The sequence below is a fragment of the Lissotriton vulgaris genome, chromosome 12 (assembly GCF_964263255.1).
Source record: "Lissotriton vulgaris chromosome 12, aLisVul1.2, whole genome shotgun sequence".
NCBI lineage: Eukaryota > Metazoa > Chordata > Amphibia > Caudata > Salamandridae > Lissotriton > Lissotriton vulgaris.
Genome location: NC_141700.1, coordinates 33,629,415 through 33,646,219, shown reverse-complemented (window position 1 = coordinate 33,646,219; position 16,805 = coordinate 33,629,415). Strand labels below are relative to the sequence as shown.

At 49.6% G+C, this 16,805-nt stretch overlaps 1 protein-coding gene across 2 annotated transcripts in view; it reads right to left on the bottom strand.

Annotated features, from left to right (window-relative positions):
- The window catches only part of LOC147673146 (uncharacterized), a 175,814-nt gene that overhangs the window by 78,221 nt on the left and 80,788 nt on the right, over positions 1–16,805 (bottom strand). For both annotated transcript variants that reach the window (XM_086946898.1, XM_086946899.1), the window contains one exon: positions 7,369–7,483. In XM_086946898.1, coding sequence (XP_086803024.1) covers positions 7,369–7,483 — 115 coding nt within the window. The remainder of the gene's footprint in view (positions 1–7,368; positions 7,484–16,805) is intronic.

The following is a 16,805-nucleotide window of genomic DNA, read 5'->3' as shown; positions in this document are numbered from 1 at the left end:
CGAGGTACGCTGGTCGGGAGTGGATGAGCTGAGGCAGCAACACGTAATCGGTAAGAAACCCCGGGGTTACGATGTCCTCTAGCTCTTAACGAGTAAAAAATTTTTTTTTTTTAAATCAGAGCTAGAAATATTTAGATCTAATCCAGCCCCTTTGTCTTTATTTAACCTCACGTAGGTGACATAACACCACTCCACGGCCCCAATCGTCCACCCCTTGAAGACGCTCCAACTTGCTAATAAAGGTGGGTTATATGGAAACTTAACGGTGCAACTGTCACAACATTTTAACAGCGCTTAAGAGAGTGTCAAACTCATGCTAATCTTTTGTAGATAAAATTGAGCACAGAGAGTAACGCGATTTTAGAAAGGCTGGCAGAGTAATAAAGCCAGAGAACATCGACACTTTAAAAAGCGACAATACTCTAAACAGGTAATTGCAAATAATAGAGAAACGCCATGGTTAAATGTGAATAAGATATTGGCTAGGTAGCATAAAACACAACATGGTAAACAAACGATTAAAATAGAAACATTCCTCCCTTTATAGATTTTGTTCCTGCATGCTCGTGCAAGAGTCCAATCAAGTGGCCCAAGAGGAAGTAATATACAAGATTACATCGGAGAATCAGGTAAAAACAGGGCCCAAATTAGAGAAGAGGTGTATATATATATATATATATATACACAGAAAGCAAAAAAAATTCACCAATAAGATACCGTTCCCCCTATGATATAAATACTGAAGAAAAAAAAAAACTTTTTCAGACCAGCTTTATATTTTATGATGCAGATGATTAATGTCGAGAAGAACACCACACATAACATGAGAAAAAGGTAACAAACATCACAGAGCAAAAATAATGAACCTATCAGGTCTCGGGGAGGGTGAGGTCAGACGCAATGTACAAAATACAAACAAACTGTCTGATCTCTAATGGTTTTCTTTACGTTCAATGGTGATAAATATGAATTTCAAAAGCACACATGATAATATCAGACATGTGATTGCCCAGTAACGGGTAGACTAATGATGTGTTATTGACATGTATATGCCACTGAAGTTAAAAGGGATTCAATCTTGACTCGAATTGTAGACTTAAAGAATGGTTTCTTGGGCTTATAAACATCATGAACTGTGTAATGGATGTGTTTCTGAAGAGTATGGATTGAAGAGTTTATATTTTATGTAAATCCAAACTACATTGCAAGCCAACTTTTGTAAAATCATGGGCAAACCCCATTGAATAAGAGCTGATGTTTGGGATTAAATGATATAAAATGTACCCAACACAAGATGCTTTGACAGGTCAACAAATGTTTAGACCAGTGGTTCCCAAACTTTTTTGACCTGTGGCTCCCCTGACCTAATCGGCAGTTGGCCGTGGCTCCCTGCCATTTTTTTACCCGAGGGTGGGTGGTGTGTACCTCCTGTTATCTTCCTTAAAGTATTTGGGACGCAATGAAGGTATTATATTGGTTGGAATGCTTGAATTATTAATCTCATCCACTGGCAATCACTTTGGCTGCATCCCAATCCTTCGTTTTTTTCCCCAACAGAGCGCCTGGTCCCAAACCCTTATTTATGCCAGCTGCTGCTTTCAGTACCTTTTGGTATTGAGACCCGCTCTGAGAAAATGGAACATTGAGTTTGGTATGTCGTAATCAGTATCCCCAGCCTTATTTTTACACTAAAAAGGTCTGTCCTTCCATCTGTGTGCCCATCTATATCCAAACATATTCAACCATTTGCACACCTATCCACCATATATCCTTCCATCCATCCATCATTTCACTCATCCATCCCTCCATCCACCCTTTCACTCATCCATCCATTATTCATCTACCCACCCTTTCACCCCATCCATCTGTACAATCATCCATGCATCCACTCTTCCACCCAGCCATCCATTCACTTACTCATCCATCCACCCATTCACCCTTTCAGTCATTCATCCTCCCTTTCTCTCTCCATCCCCCTTTCACTTATCCATCCATCTACCCACCCATTTACTCATCCATTCATGAATCCATCCATTGATCCTATTACTCATCCATTCATTCACTCATCCAACCATCCGTTCACTCATCCAGCCATCCGTTCTCTCATCCATCCACCCTTTCACTTACTCATCTATCCATCTACCCCCTTTCACTAACTCATCAATCCTTACATCCACCCTTTCACTCGTCCATCCATTCACCATTTCACTTATCAATTCATCCATCCACCCATTCACTTGCCTATCATCTACCCTTTCATTCATCCACCCATCCATCCTTTCACACACCCATCCACCAATTCACTCGCCCATCAGCTGCCCTTTCACTCATCCATCCATCCTTTCACACACCCATCCACACGTTTACCCATCCATCTACCCTTCCACCCATACATCTACGCTTCCACCCATACATCCATCTATTTACCTTTTCTCTCATCCATACTTCCATTCATTCACTCATCCATCCATCCTTTCTTTCTTTATCTATCCATTCCCCCTTTCATTCATGCATTCATCCTTTCAGTAATCTATCCAGCCATTCAGACATGTCTTCACTTATTTACTCACCCACCTTTTCACATTATGAGCGGAGCCTTTGTTTGCAGAGTTGCAGGCAGAAGAGTCCCATTAAGAATGAACTACAGCAAGGGGTGGGCTGGTGGAGAGTTCCCTATGCCCCTGCACATAGGCAGACTGAAAACGTAGAAGTCATGCATGATGCACAGTGCCAGGATGTGAGGTTACTGTAACATGGTGTTGTTTCCAGGGCTTTAAGCGGTGTAAAAAACTGGGGGGGGGGGGGGTCTCTTCAAAGGGGGTGTTTGATGTAATTAAGAGCGCAGCTTAAAACACCTAGGCTAAAAATCTGCGCTTAGCATAGTGTTCCGCCTCGTTGGTATTATGTTGTCTCTGTCATTGCATCCAGATATGTAATACAGCAAGTATCATTACACCTCAACAAGCCAGGACTATTGGCTTTGTCAATGGTTGCTAGTTCCTAAAAAAAAAGGAGCAACCATGGCTTTGTTGAATACAATATTGAAAATACTTCAGTTCTAAAATGACAGGACAGTGAGAGAACGATAACCTGTTCTTTTAAATTTATGTCTTCTTTGAATGAAGTGTTTTCTAACGTTGCAGCGTGGGCGTTTTACTTTTTATTGTACAGAATGCCCTGTTGTACACTGAGGCAAGAGGAGGCCGCCACATGGTGTCACACCCCCAGACTCCCCCTTTGTCATTCAGTAAGTGGCAATCAGCAGCATACTGAATGACAATGGGCGGGAGGGGCTGCTCTCGTGCTCCTGGAGGAGTGCGAGGCGCCTCCAGCAGCAGGGGTGAGGCCTCTCACAGGGGAGCAGTGCTGCTCCCTGTGATGGCCGAAATTACAGATAAAAGGCCCGTCACCCTAGTGTGCACGGCGCCCCTGGCACCTCATTACGGCGCACCAGGGCGCCGCGGCGCACAGTTTGGGAACCACAGGTTTAGACTAACTAACTAATGATAACCTATAAATATAGTAACAGATACTGATAGTAGTATGTTTACCTACAGGAGTTCCCAAACCACAAGGCAACCAACCAGTGCCGTCGATCAAGAGAGACATATATAAAAAACAGTCTTGAAAAAGATGGCACAAATTTGAAACAAAAGCCATCGGAGGAGCCTAGCCTGCGACCATGATGGCCGCTTGATCCTTCGGCTCCGCCGATCCTTTTGCTTCCCTCCCGTGCCGTGACCTATCCTGCCAGCAATCCTGTCATTGAGTCGAGTTTTCGGCTTCGGGAGGTGACTCCGACTCCAACGGTGTGTTTTCCTGCGCGCTCCCTGCGGTGGAGGTGACGGGGCGTCCTCGCCTTCTCCCGGACGCTGACTGGAGCTGACCGGGTCTTTGTTCTTCGGGGTCGGCCGGCCCTACCTACAACAACAGCGGCCATTACAGGCGGGGCTGAGCCGGCCGGCGGTGAGCAGCGGCTGCATTGTGCTTTTTTGCTGTTGCGCCCTACTCTGCTCCGCTTGCCTTTACGCTGGGAAGATACCGCAGCTGTTATTGATACATTGTGTCGTCGCCCCAGCCCGTGGATGGCTTTGTTTGCTTTATTGTCTCGCTCAGTGATGCGGTGGGTGCCATTTTAAAGATTGAGCATCCAGCACTTTACTTCATGATCCTGGGCTGCAACTGGGGATACGACCGCTGCTAATACTACACTTGCACCGTGCATGGTGTTAAAATGGACTTTGCTTCCTTTGTGCCCCTGGCCCGGCTGTGCTATGCGGAGCGCCGGCGAGATGAACAGCTGCTTGATGGAGACGTTGATGACCAATCTCGTGGGATAACGCGAGTCCCCGAGCTCCGTATGCAGGGACCTGCTGCATACTTCCCTCCTGAGGCACCATTGCGGATTGGGGACATTCTGAGAGCCCTGGATAATTTTCGGACTGTTTTACGCGACAACGCCTGTGATCTAGGGGACCGCCTGGATGCAATTTTCTCTGTTGTGCCCCCAACTGGCCGAGCATGCTCTCGATTGCGGGGCACTTCGCCACACCTTGTATCCGACTTCTGTGGACTGCCTAACCAGGTGTGCTCGGAGGCGTTGGAGGTATGTGATCCTGGTACCCCCGAGATGCTGACTGTGATGGTGATGCAGTGGTCCGGTGTTTGTGAGCTTGTGCAGTGGATGGAGACTCGTCTTCGGACGCCGTGTCCGACAACTCCTTTGTGGTCTATTGGTGACATTTGCTACTCTATCTTGCAGCTGATGCCTCTGCTCTGGCCGGCCGACCGTAGAGGATTGCTGCAATGTGTTGCCCTCTTCTGTACTGTTGTGGCATACATGGCTTTGAGATGGACGGACCTTGGTGGACAGTGTCCTGCCTTGTTGTGGTCTTTCCGTTCGCCCATCTCATCCAAGATGGCTACTGTACAGCTGGACTACGTCGATACATCGGATCGCAGGGGGCAGGGTTGAGGATGTTCCCCTTCTCTTGGACTGCGGTTGCTTGCACTGCTGGGACTATGGAGGATAGACGGGGGAGTTGAACGCTATTCTACATTGGTTCGGGGTTTCGGGGATGGGCGGCCGAGAATGTACATGATGATTGTCGGGAGCACATACGTGTGGCCCTCCTCCGGTTTTATATGATTCTTTCTTCCTTCCTTTTCTTTCTCTGTCTGTATTTCGGGTACTCTTTTTTGGGCGACAGACACACTGCTAAGGGGGGGGGGTAGGCCGTAGCCTCTGCATGCGTGTAGGGTGGAGGGTGGGGGGGTTTATTTTGTCCGTTTCAGTTTCTATGGGCCTTATTTTCTTTCTATTCTTAACATCTTTTCCTTTCCCTGTTTCTTCCTTGGGTCAGTAGGGTGGTTCTGAGTGAGGGGGGCAGCGACTGGCGTGCACTATATTTTGTTATTGTTTATCCTGTTGTATCATCCCTGTGCCGCTACTCTGATTATGTTTGCTTGTTGGATCTCTTCTGGTGGACGTTGCCCTCTTTTGTCTTCGGTGGATTGTTTGGTTTCTGATCCTTCTTAGTTCTTATACTTTGCAACATACTTTTACAAAAAACTTTAAAAATTAACCTTAACTTCTCCTTTTTCTCGGTAGCGCGAAGAGGTCAGTGTAACCTAGGTTGTTGATATAATATATTAATGTACTACCGAGTCACCGTATAGCTTGCTACATTGCTTAAATGATGTCGTGGCCGGCCGGACGGTTGTGGGCCCGTATTTGTTTTGCTGATACTGTGTAATAAAGGTTTTAAAAAATGTAAAAAAAAAAAAAGCCATCGAAACGCGTTGACGCCACACAATTTGCATAATTGAGTAACCGTGCCAATCCTGCATGTCACAAGATCCAAATGTGTCCAGGATTCGTTGTTTGAGATTGAAATACTCTATATGCCAAGTTTCAATGACAAATGATACTGTCTTTCTGTCTGTCTCTCCCCTGTGTTGTGCTTTTTATTGATGAATTTTAGGGCACTGTTTATTAAGTTTTAAGATTAGTATCTTATGTTGATCTTGTGTGACTTAGTATTGAAAATTTTAGTTAGTACAAATTTTGATTAAGTACAATTGTTTTTACTGTGTGATCTTTTCATGTTTTTAACAAAATAATACATTTGATATAAGTTTTTATATATGTTTTTGTTATATTTGTTCAGTGTAAGTGTCCAATATTAACATGTGGGCTTGATTAGATCTGCCAAGGGAAACTTTTACTCTACTGTTGACAAGTACCCTATTCCCCTGGTTGAGGGGGACTCTCTCTACTTAATTCAACATTCCAGCAGCCGCCCCCATCCAGCAGGAGCCTCTCGCCTGCCCCTGCTCGGGCACTGCCTCCTCCGAACCTCGGTGCCATCCTCACCCTGGCGGATGTCCCAGGCACAGACTGCAGCGCTGAGCCCACGCCCCCGGTGCAGGGAGAGCCCAGGATGGGCCGAGCCTTGCAGCCGCGCTGCGCAGAGGGAGCCTCTCCTACCTTAGGCCGCAGATCCGGGCACACGGGGTCCCTCAGCTCGGGCACAGCGCCAATTCCAGGTGTCCCGAAGGCGCAATCTTTCCGGGTGTTTTTTTGTGGAGTGGTGAGGAGCAGGCTCGCACAACCAGGGGGAGGAGGGAGGCTTCTGAGGCAGCGCGGCGGCGGCTGCTGCTGCAGTGTCCCCAGCGGAAGCTCCCGCGCTGACTCAGGGGCCACAGCACGCCGCTGTGTACCTCGCACACACACATCCAGTTTAAAAATTGTCACATGGAGGTCGTTCTACTTGCCCTAACGAAACACATACATCAACTTGGAGGTATAACTCAAACCGTCAAACACAGCAGTTGATCTCTATCAACAAGACAGCTGCGTATTTTACGCTCTTATCCGTGCACATTGCCACACCAGACAGAACCAATCTGCATGTGCCTACCAAAATGAATGTGTTCTTGTGTAATACAACTGGTGCTCATGAAAAGCGCTGCAAAGCTGAATTTCAAAGCTAAATAAGCGCTCGCCATCCTCGGAAGGCAAGTGAGGAGCGCTCAGCACCACCATCTGTTAAGTTTATATGTGTGACCCATCTTTCTCCGAGGTCATGCAGAAATGCCTCGGAGAAACGCACGTCATTTTCAGGACTATGGGGCGTGTTTTTCGGTCTCTCCTCTTCCAATTGGCTGGAATGTAAAATTCCAGCCAATGGGAAGAGGAGAGAAAGAACCTAAGAAAACACGCCCCTCAATCCCAAAAACACGGGGCTTAAATGGACAGACGCCCCTCTCCTCCAATGGCAAGCGCAGCCTACGCAGGCCGAGACCTAAAAAGGACTGATCCATCTCACTAATGTATGAGCTGACAAGGAGGCCAAGAATGCTCACCAGAACTCTGGGTTTTTGGAAAGCATGGTAAAATCAAAGTCCCCTTCAATATCTTTGCCATCTTCAACAAGGAACCGAGCCAGATTTTCTGCAGTTTCTTTTGTATTGTCATCAACTGCGAAGAATGAAAAATAAATCTATTAACATTTCTTATTGTTAAAGCAGACAATATATGTTACATGTATGTATTACTTTTCTCCAAAACACAACAGAAGCAATTGCATGTAAGAAAATACAAAACTATCAATGGCATAATCAAATGATAGTGTTTTTAATTACATAAATGGTACCTCCTTGTACAACCTACTGTATAAAACAAAATATTTCCCACATTCAATCAGTAAAAGGTTGACATGTTGTATCAGGAATGGCTGTGCATGTCAGCAGGCTCCAGCAGCGTATCTCTAATTTGAAGGATATCTGTAGCCCCGTTTGGGAAAGAGCCTCTTTCTGTATGATCACCCCCAACATTTGGGCGGATGCTGTCGTTTTTTCAACTCTGTAGTACACTGGGCCCTGCTGTCCAGGCCCCACTACATCCTGTAACCCTTGAAACGTTTATGTGCAATCGGCTAATTCCTGATTGGCGTAGGAAACGTACCTATTAGACACTAGAATATGGTGCTTCAGGTCCCCAGTGCTAGTTAAATTGAATGTCACCAGTGGAACGCACCACTTGTTGTGCCACTACTGTTATGAAAAAGTGAAAACAAGGCTCTAAGTCTGTCACTACAGCCTTGTAGGGCAGCTTCTACTTGACATGGCAAAATAACCCCATTTGCCATGTCCAAATCTTCCTTTTTAATATCTATAAGTCGCCCCTAAAGAAGGCCTTGTAAGCCCGAAGGGCACGGTGCAGATAATAAAAAGGGCATGCCGAATTTATCTCTTACATGTCTTTACAGGAGAAACCCGTGTCATTTTTATTGTAGCTAAGCCGGTAGGCCTATTAGCTAGCCTGGAGGTCCACTAACCCACGAGAGAAGTGCCAATGTCCATATGGGACCACTGAATATGGTACTTTAAGGTATCAAATTAATTGTTGCATTCAACCCGACTTATTGCTGAAGTCTGATTTAAAATAACTTTTAGGGCAAAGGCGCGTTTAGAAAGTCATTGCTTTGTTACCCAAACCTCTGGTAGCCCTTTCTGGCAATCCACAGCTGCATTACCCCAAGACAACAGGCTGCCCTCCTGCTAGAAGGTGTGACACACTCCCAGGAACAGGCAACAAACAGAACTGTTAGTGGGAAGAAGGGTGACCTCCTTCAGCAGAATTACTACAGGGTGGTGGCTGCAGATGGCCATGCTTCAAAGAGGCTGCCGCCTCAATAAAGCAAATGCAGATCACACGTTAGACTGTCCGCTCCTGTGTATTAGTAGACAGGCTGGCATCTCCTCTAGAGGGTGAAGCCCACTGAAGATCCAGTTTTCCAAAAAGAGTGGCTCATTATGCTGGGTACACATTAGGAGTGTACCAGGAGCTCCACCCAGGGGAAGAATACGGAGGCATCTTGAAAGCAAGCAAGAAAGGGCATTTTGGTCAAACCTCCAGGAAGTGATGTAAAGTGAGAAGTCTTGCCCCATGGGAACTGTTGCCCTATAGACTGAAACTTCCCACAAACTCAAAGATGGCATAAAAGTGTCACCCCTTGCACATGGCCCTCGGATCACTACTTGGCTGGAAAGAAGACAGAAAAGGGACAGCACTGCTACTCCATGGACCCCGGAAAGAGAGGATATATCAAGGACTAGACTGGCTTGGGCCTGCTGATCTAGAGGAACTTGCAGAGAAGATTGTACCAGCGGTGCCAACTTAAAGAACAGAGCTCCATTTCTGCCAGAACAGAAGTGATTCCAGGGGCTAGATGACTAACCTTCTGGACCACAACAGCTAAGGAAGCCTGCAACCTGAGAGCCCAGCTACCCAGGAACGCCGGCCCTCCCCTATAAGCTGAAGTGCACCCTGGGAGACAGAGTCTTGAACCACATGAGTGGCCCCCTGGGCCATGGAACCCATGGCTGAAGTCAATGTAGACCCTGGTCCCCCACAAGAAAGATTTAGTTATGGAATAAAAAAATTTTTTTTAAAAGATTTAGTTACCTGCAAGTAACTGCTGTAACCAGGAGACCAGCTGCAGCTGTACCTGCACTGAACTCCACTGGTGCATCATGGAAGATACAATCCGAGACAGGAGACGATCCCTGGCGTTCGGTGACCTATGGGTGGCCCCAGGAAGACTGTACCTCTTCAGCATCCTCCTCAGGACCACTTCTTTGCCGGACCACGATAAAGAATAAAAATACAGTGAGGACCCTAACACTGCTGAACCAGTTTTAGTAGCCATTCTAGCCTGTTGGCTCAAAATCGCTAAGCTACTTACTATCTTTTACATTCTAAAGATAGAACTACACAATAGATTGTTGTTGTTTTGGTGTCTGTCTGTAGATACAAATAAAGAACAAGTTACTTACCTTCGGTATCGATATATCTGTAAGAAACAGTAGTTAGTATTAGATTCCTTACCTTAGAATATCCCCAGGCGTCAGACTGGATCCGGAAAGTTTTGCGTAGCAGTACCCTTGCGCGTCGGTAGGCGTCGTCTGCGGCTCCGCGTCCGTCGTCGGCGCCGTGATGACGTCGGAGTACTTAGACGCCGCCTCCGCATGCGGACGTCAGTTCTTAGACACAGCTTTTCCGTGCCAGAAACGCAGAGCCATGTTAAAAACCAACACTGGTGCCATTGAAACTAGGGCCCTGAAAGGGGATGACCTTAACCCTAAATATCGGTTCGCAGAACGGGGAGGATGGGTGGGGCGGTAAGGAATCTAATACTAACTACTGTTTCTTACAGATATATCGTTACCGAAGGTAAGTAACTTGTTCATCTGAAAGAAACAGGTTAGTATTAGATTCCTTACCTTAGAATAGATACCCCAGCAATACCAACCCCGGTGGTGGGTCTGCGAACCAATAATCACACCAGAAAGTCCTGGAGGGCAGAACGGCCAAATAAGCCATCCCTCCGGACTTGGCTGTCCAGGCAGTAATGTCTTGCAAACGTGTGCAGCGATGCCCACGTAGCTGCCTGACAGATGTCCTGTAAGGGGACTCCCCGGCCCAGGGCAGTGCTAGCCGCCGTGGCACGAGTGGAATGGGCCCTCAGCCCAACAGGAGGCTCCTTCCTCACCAAGGAGAAACATGCCTTGATACACAAGACGACCCACCAAGAGATGGTCCTCTTGTGCACCGCCCGTCCCTTCTTAGCGCCCACGTAACCAACAAAGAGTTGGTCATCCACCCGGAACTGGCGGGTGCGATCCAAATAGAATGAAAACGCACGTTTTGGGTCCAGACGGTTGAGCCGCTCTTCCTCTTTAGAGGGATGCGGTGGCGGAAAGAAGGTGGGCAAGGTGATAGACTGCCCGATATGGAAGACCGTGACAACCTTGGGCAGGAAAGACGGCTTAGTGCGCAACACAACCTTGTCCGGATGGACAGAAAGGAAAGGGGGTGTACATGAAAGAGCCTGGAGCTCACTCACTCAACAGGCAGAGGTGATGGCAACCAGTAAAGCAGTCTTCAGGGTAAGAAGGCGGAGAGGACAGTTGTGAAGTGGCTTAAAGGGAGCACACATCAGAAATGTAAGAACCAGGTTCAAGTCCCACTGAGGCATCACAAACGGAACAGGAGGGAGCATGTGCGTGATGCCCTTCAGAAAGCGAGTTACAATAGGGGACTTGAACAAAGAAGGTTGATCAGGCAGCCTCAGAAAGGCTGAAAGGGCAGAAAGGTAGCCCTTGATAGTGCCCAGAGCAGAGCCCTGCTGGGCAAGAGAAAGAAGGAAGAGAAGGACCTCAGAAAGAGGATCCACAGCCTTTGCTGTGCACCATGCCACAAATTTGTTCCACCTACAGGCGTATACCGACTTTGTGGAGGGACGCCTGGTTGCCAGAATGATTTCACAGACTTCAGGAGGCAAGTCAAATGGCCTCAACTGTCGCTGCTCAATCTCCAAGCATGGAGGTGGAGACTGGACAGGTTTGGGTGGAGGACCGTCCCCTGCTGCTGCGACAGAAGGTCCTCCTGAAGAGGCAGACGAACCGGGGGATCAACTGACATACTGAGTAGCTCTGGATACCAGTACCTTCGTGCCCAGTGCGGAGCCACAAGGATAACCTGGGCCCGATTGCGCCTGATCTTCTTCAGCACTCTGGGCAGAAGTGGTATAGGCGGAAAGGCGTACAACAGACCGCAACTCCACTCGCGATGAAGAGAGTCTCCGAGCGAGTGCAGCCTTGGAAATTCCAACGCTCAGAACTGATGACATTGCGCGTTCTCTTCTGTGGCGAATAGATCTAACCAAGGCTCTCCCCACTGCTGAAAGAGGCCTTGCGCCACGTCCGAGTTCAGACGCCATTCGTGATCCATCATGCACCAACGGCTGACTTCGTCCGCCCTGGCGTTCAGAGAACCTGCCAGGTGTTGAACCACCAGGGTTACACCCTGATGTTCCAGCCACTGCCAGGGCAAAGGGTCCACGACCCCACCTCGCCCTGTTTGTTGCAGTACCACATGGCGGTGGTATTGTCCGTGAACACCTGCACTACACTCCCCCGGACAGAGGGGAGGAATGCTTTCAGTGCTAGACGAATCGCCTGCAGCTCCAAAAGATTGATATGGAGCCGGGACTCCGCCGGAGACCAGAGGCCTCTGATCTCCGCCTCTCCCATGTGGCCTCCCCAGCCCTGGAGGGACGCGTCCGTCACAACTACGTGCTCCGGTTGGGGAAGGGAGAGGGATCTGCCGCTGAGCCACCACTGCAGCTGTCTCGCAGTGCCCTCCGAGATCATGACATGGTCGGAGAGGTTGCCCTAATGCTGAGCCCACTGAAACATCAGGTCCCACAGCAGAGCCCACATCCGCCACCGGGCGTGATGCCCCAGAAGGATGCAGGAGGCCATCAGCCCCAGAAGCTACAGCGTCAACCTGACCGAGACCCGGGACAAAGGCTGGAAGAGTGGAATCAGAGCATGAATGTCCCGAACCCGCTGTTCGGGAGGATAATCCCGAAACTGCGCAGAGTCGAGAACCGCTACGATGAAGAGGAGCTTCTGAGAGGGGCACAGGTGTGTCTTCGGAACATTGATGGAAAACCCCGGCTGATGCAGGAGGTCTGCCGTCGTCTGGAGGTGGCTGACGACTGTCTGGGGCGAGCTCGCCTTCAACAACCAGTCGTCGAGGTAGGGGAAGACTGAAACCCCCAACCTGCGCAGATGAGCTGCGACCACCGCCATCACCTACGTGAACACCCGTGGGGCACTGGTAAGGCCGAAGGGGAGCACGGTAAACTGAAAGTGCTCGTGGCCTACCGTGAACCGCAGATAACGCCGGTGGGCCGGCAGGACGGGGATGTGAAAACAAGCCTCCTGCAGGTCCAACGCTACCATCCAGTCTCCTGCGTCCAGGGCAGCTAAGACCTGAGCCAGTGTCAGCATTTTGAACTTCTCCTTCCAGAGGAAGCCGTTGACGTTCTGTAGGTCCAAGATAGGGCGTAGGCTCCTTTTGCCCTTCTTGGGTACCAGAAAGTAGTGGGAGTAGCAACCACACCCTACTTCTGGCCCAGGAACGCGCTCAATGGCACCCTTGGCCAAGAGGGCCGTAACTTCCTCCTGCAGAAGTCACAAATTATCCCCCGATACACGGTGGTATTGCGGTGGCATGGCTGGAGGGGTCGCCTCGAAGGGGAGGGAGTAACCCCTTCGGACGATTTGCAGCACCCACCTGTCCGAAGTGACAGTGCGCCAGTGGAAGAGGTGATGGCGAACCCTGCCCCCCACTGGCGTCACATGGGCCTGAAAGCACGGACTAGGAGGGTTTTGAGGCGGATGCTGCAGGGGAAGGTGTGGATTGACCTCGCCGTTGTCCCCGACCGCCTCCACGGCGGTTTTCACGGCCGCCACCGCGTTGGATGTTAGTCTGCGGTGCGTGGCTGGCGGCACGTGTGGGGGTGCCCCTTCCTTGGCCACGAAAGGAGGGAAAGGCACCCGTTTGCTGGCGCGGGGCTGAGAGGCCCAAGGACCTGGCCGTAGCCTTGGAGTCCTTAAAGCGCTCAAGCGCATGGTCTGCCTTGTCGCCAAAGAGGCAACGGCCATCGAACGGCATGTCCATGAGGGTATTCTGGACATCGGCCGAAAAGTTGGCAGACCTCAACCAGGCGTGTCAACGAATCGCCACCGTCGTTGCCATCGCTCTGCCCATAGAGTCGGTGGTATCCAATCCACACCTGATAGAGTAACGTGCCACATCTCAGCCTTCCACAAGGGCTTGGCCGAGTTTAGCCCGTACCTCCAACGGGCATTCTGGCAGCACGTCCGCGACCGTATCCCACAGAGAGTGGGCCCAAGAGGCACGCTGTGTTGGAAGACAGCAGTCCCAGACTCAGGGAGGAGAATACCTTCTTCCCGTATTGCTCGTACCTCTTGGATTCCCTGTCAGGCGGAGCTGACGGAAATGCGGTCTGGAAATTCGAAGCCTGAATTACCAGGCTCTCGGGGGTGGTGTGGGTGGACAGGAAACAAGGATCGCCCGGTGCCGGGCGGTGGAGTCTGGCCATGTTCTTATCTACAGGCGAACCTGTAGCGGGCATGGACCAAGTGCCCTAAAGAACGTCGGTTAAGGCCTCATTAAACGGCAGCAGAGGCTCAGCCGAGCTTGACTGCGGTTTAAGGACCTCAGTGAGGAGGTTAGTCCTCACGGCCGTGATGGGGAGTTCAAGGCCCAAGGCCTTGGCCGCCCGCACCACACTGTAGGTTGCCACCTCCTCCGTAGCCACGGTAGGGGGTGAGACAAAACCAGTGTCTGGTGAAGTATCCAGACCACTGGCATCCCCAAGTCCACCTGTCCAGTCCTCCTGGGACTGACACTCCTGTGTCAGAGGGTCCTCAGACCCCTCTCAATTCTCCTTGTCACCCATCTCCTGAAATTCAGGGGGGTCATATGATGGGGCCGGTTCGTTGAAGTAGAAATCTCCAAACGGCGTCGAAAGCGGCGCCCAGCGGCGCCGTTCTGGCGCCGGAACCAGATCGAGGGAGGCATCGGGGGCGGCGCCGCCCGAAGACGGCGCCGGAGGTGACACCTGAGGGACCGGAGCCAGTGAGGTCGTGAGGTTAACCGGCGACGACCCGGATCCGGAACCGGATCCAACGGGGGCCTGCGGCACCGGGCCCGAAGACGCCGGCGGCGCCGAGGCAGAAGCACCCGACGGCGTCGAGGCCGAAGCCCCCAACTCGGTCCGCTGGGCCCAAAGGCGCCGCGGAGCCTGTCGGAGGAGTGAGAGACCACATGGCCATGAAGAACCGCTCTACCTCCTCCGTGGTCGCGTGTGGCCCAGGGACCGGAGGGTATGGAGCCGGACGCGACGCCCGCGACTCCGGAGGAGCCGCGTGGGCGTTGTCACCCGAACCCCAGCCGCGTCGCGTGAGCGTCGGGGGGTGGGGGGGTGGAGAGGAGTCGGAAGAGCGATGACGTCTCTTCGACTTCTTGTGCTTACCTGATGACTTCGACCCCGCGGAGTGATGTCGACTCCCGGAGCTATGATGGCTCCAATCCCGCGACCGGTCCCTCGACCTCCGTCCACACCGGGACCTCTCGCAGCGCGGGGCCGACTGCCGGAGTTCGAGTCGCTTGCGGGACCGCCTAGCTCTCGAAGTCAGGGCCCGGCAGTCGGAACAGGTCTTGTCGTCGTGGTCGACGCCGAGACAGTGGAGACATCGCCGGTGAGGGTCGGTAACCAACATCAGCCAGTCACAGACCTCACAGGGTTTAAAACCTGGCATCCCTATCGGCACCGTTCGGAGTCGAAGACTCGAAAAATGATCAAAAGGGATCAAAAAAGTTTAGTCAAAAAATTACTAAGGTACCACTTTTTCCGGATCTGCGCTGCTGGCGCGGATAAAAGAAGAACTGACGTCAGCACGCGGAGGCGGAGTCTAAGTACTCTGAAGACGTCATCACGGCGCCCACGACAGACGCGGAGTCGCAGACGACGCCTACCGACGCGCAAGGGTACTGCTACGCAAAAATTTCCGGATCCAGTCTGACGCCTGGGGATATTCTAAGGTAAGGAATCTAATACTAACCTGTTTCTTTCAGATATCTATTTTCATAAATTGATGTCAGATTTTTATTGAGTCGTGTTTCTTACTTATTATTTTGGTACTTATAAGTTCTTTTCACTTCTGCCTTAGATTAAGCCTGGCTGTTCTGTGTCTCAGCTACACAGGAATGAGCTATAAGGTTTTATTAAAGAACCTAAATGGACTTGCCAGAGATTGTGACATTATTACATGGTGAGGTCTCCCAACCAAACCACATAATCTGCTTACCTACAACTTAGAAAGGAGGGCATCTAGAACAATGATAGAATTCTTACTAATGCAGGTCACAGTAAGGTCGAGCAAGATAATTTGAATTGGGGATGCGTTCTTTTATGACATTTATATGTTTTAGGGTGGATCGTGTTAATAAGTGTGAGTTGTACATAATGGAACACTGTAGTAGTTGAAAGGAAGGGCTGTGGGCACTGTTGTTCATGAATTGCTGTAAGGTGGTGGCAAGCAGAAAGAACGTTTGGTGGATGCACTGATAAGTGTGTGTGGACTGAGCGAGGAGGATATGTGCTCCAGCAAGTAGTAAATAGGATTTAGGAATTTCAAGGATAGGCTGTTTTAGTCTTTTGAGGTGCTGGAATTTCCGGCTTCGAAGTTCTATAGGTTTCTATTATTAACTTAACAAATGTCCACGTTGATTGTGACCTTTCTCTGGGTGCCTGAGACAGGGCTATGTTGAGTCGATGTCACCCCCTTGGATTTCGTTCTTTTTTTTACATTGGTTTAACTGAAAGTTGTTAGGCTGTTGGGTTACGCAAGGAAGAAAGGAAGTTTTTTGTTGTTCATTATATCTTTGGGCTAGGGTGAAAATCAAAGGAATTTGTGACTCTGCTTGCAAGTACATTTTTTCAGCCCCTTTCCATTATTTTTTAATAATGTGGATGCTGGATACAGAATAAAGCACCTGTCAGGTTGAGCTATTTGTAACAGGGAATTAAAACATTGGTGGTATTTGTTCAGGTATTCATTGTGATAAATGGTACCAGGATACTTGGTTGAGGGATGTTAATGAACACGTTACTCACCTTCAGTAGCGCCTTATCTGATAGAGGCTCTATCTAGCAGCAGATCCCCTAGAATATTTCCCAGGAGTCAGACTGGATCTGGAAAATCTTGAGCAGATCACACACCCCGCATTGCACGTTTTCCCACTAAACTGTACAATTTTGACATTTTTTATTTGGGCAAGAATCACTAACTGAATATTTGTGTAGGTTTCCATCTATTATTTTAAGTGCATTAGATGAAGAATATGAGAACTATCT